This window comes from Arachis ipaensis, chromosome B04 (assembly GCF_000816755.2).
Source record: "Arachis ipaensis cultivar K30076 chromosome B04, Araip1.1, whole genome shotgun sequence".
In the NCBI taxonomy this organism is placed as follows: Eukaryota; Viridiplantae; Streptophyta; class Magnoliopsida; order Fabales; family Fabaceae; genus Arachis; species Arachis ipaensis.
In genome coordinates, this window is record NC_029788.2 from 7,779,846 (window position 1) to 7,780,426 (window position 581).

A 581-nucleotide genomic window follows, 5' to 3' on the forward strand; every position below is an offset into this window, starting at 1 on the left:
AAGCCATTAATGGTAAAAAGAAGAAAGAGTGGGAAATTGAAGAACTCACTTGAGGAGTGAACATCAATGGAGAATGGGTGGCTCTAGGGCTAGCAGGTGGGGAGTGACCCATTAACTCAGAAGAGGGAAGGTTGGCAGCTCCATCACTCACAACACTCTCAGCACCTTCTTGTTCTTCTTCTTCTTCTGCACCTGTTTGAGTTCCATTCATCTCTTCTCTCTCATTCACATTTCCCATTGAGAGAGAGAGAGAGAGAGAGGGACTTGGTGAGAAATATTCAAATGTGATGCTGATTCCCACAAGCAGCAAACACAGGATTCAGCAGAAAACAGAAGATGCTTCCATTTGGGAGTAGGAAAATGGGGTGACGCTGTAAGAAAAAATAGAAAATATTGTAAGGAAAATGAGTAACAATAAAAAGGGCAATTCTATGTGTCCAAAAAACAATATATATATTCACCACAATTGAGTAAACCACCCAATCAACTTTTTATTTTGATACTTATATAGTTAATTTATATCATTAGTTTTTATGGTAAAAAATATAGTTTATTAGAGACAATTAATAAAGATTTTTTAA

At 36.5% G+C, this 581-nt stretch overlaps 1 protein-coding gene across 1 annotated transcript in view; it reads right to left on the bottom strand.

The window, feature by feature from the left end:
* Window positions 1–435, bottom strand: part of LOC107638721 (SNF1-related protein kinase regulatory subunit beta-2) — a 3,404-nt gene extending 2,969 nt beyond the window's left edge. The window contains exon 1 of the mRNA XM_016342083.2: window positions 50–435. Coding sequence (XP_016197569.1) covers window positions 50–238 — 189 coding nt within the window. The 5' untranslated portion in view covers window positions 239–435. The remainder of the gene's footprint in view (window positions 1–49) is intronic.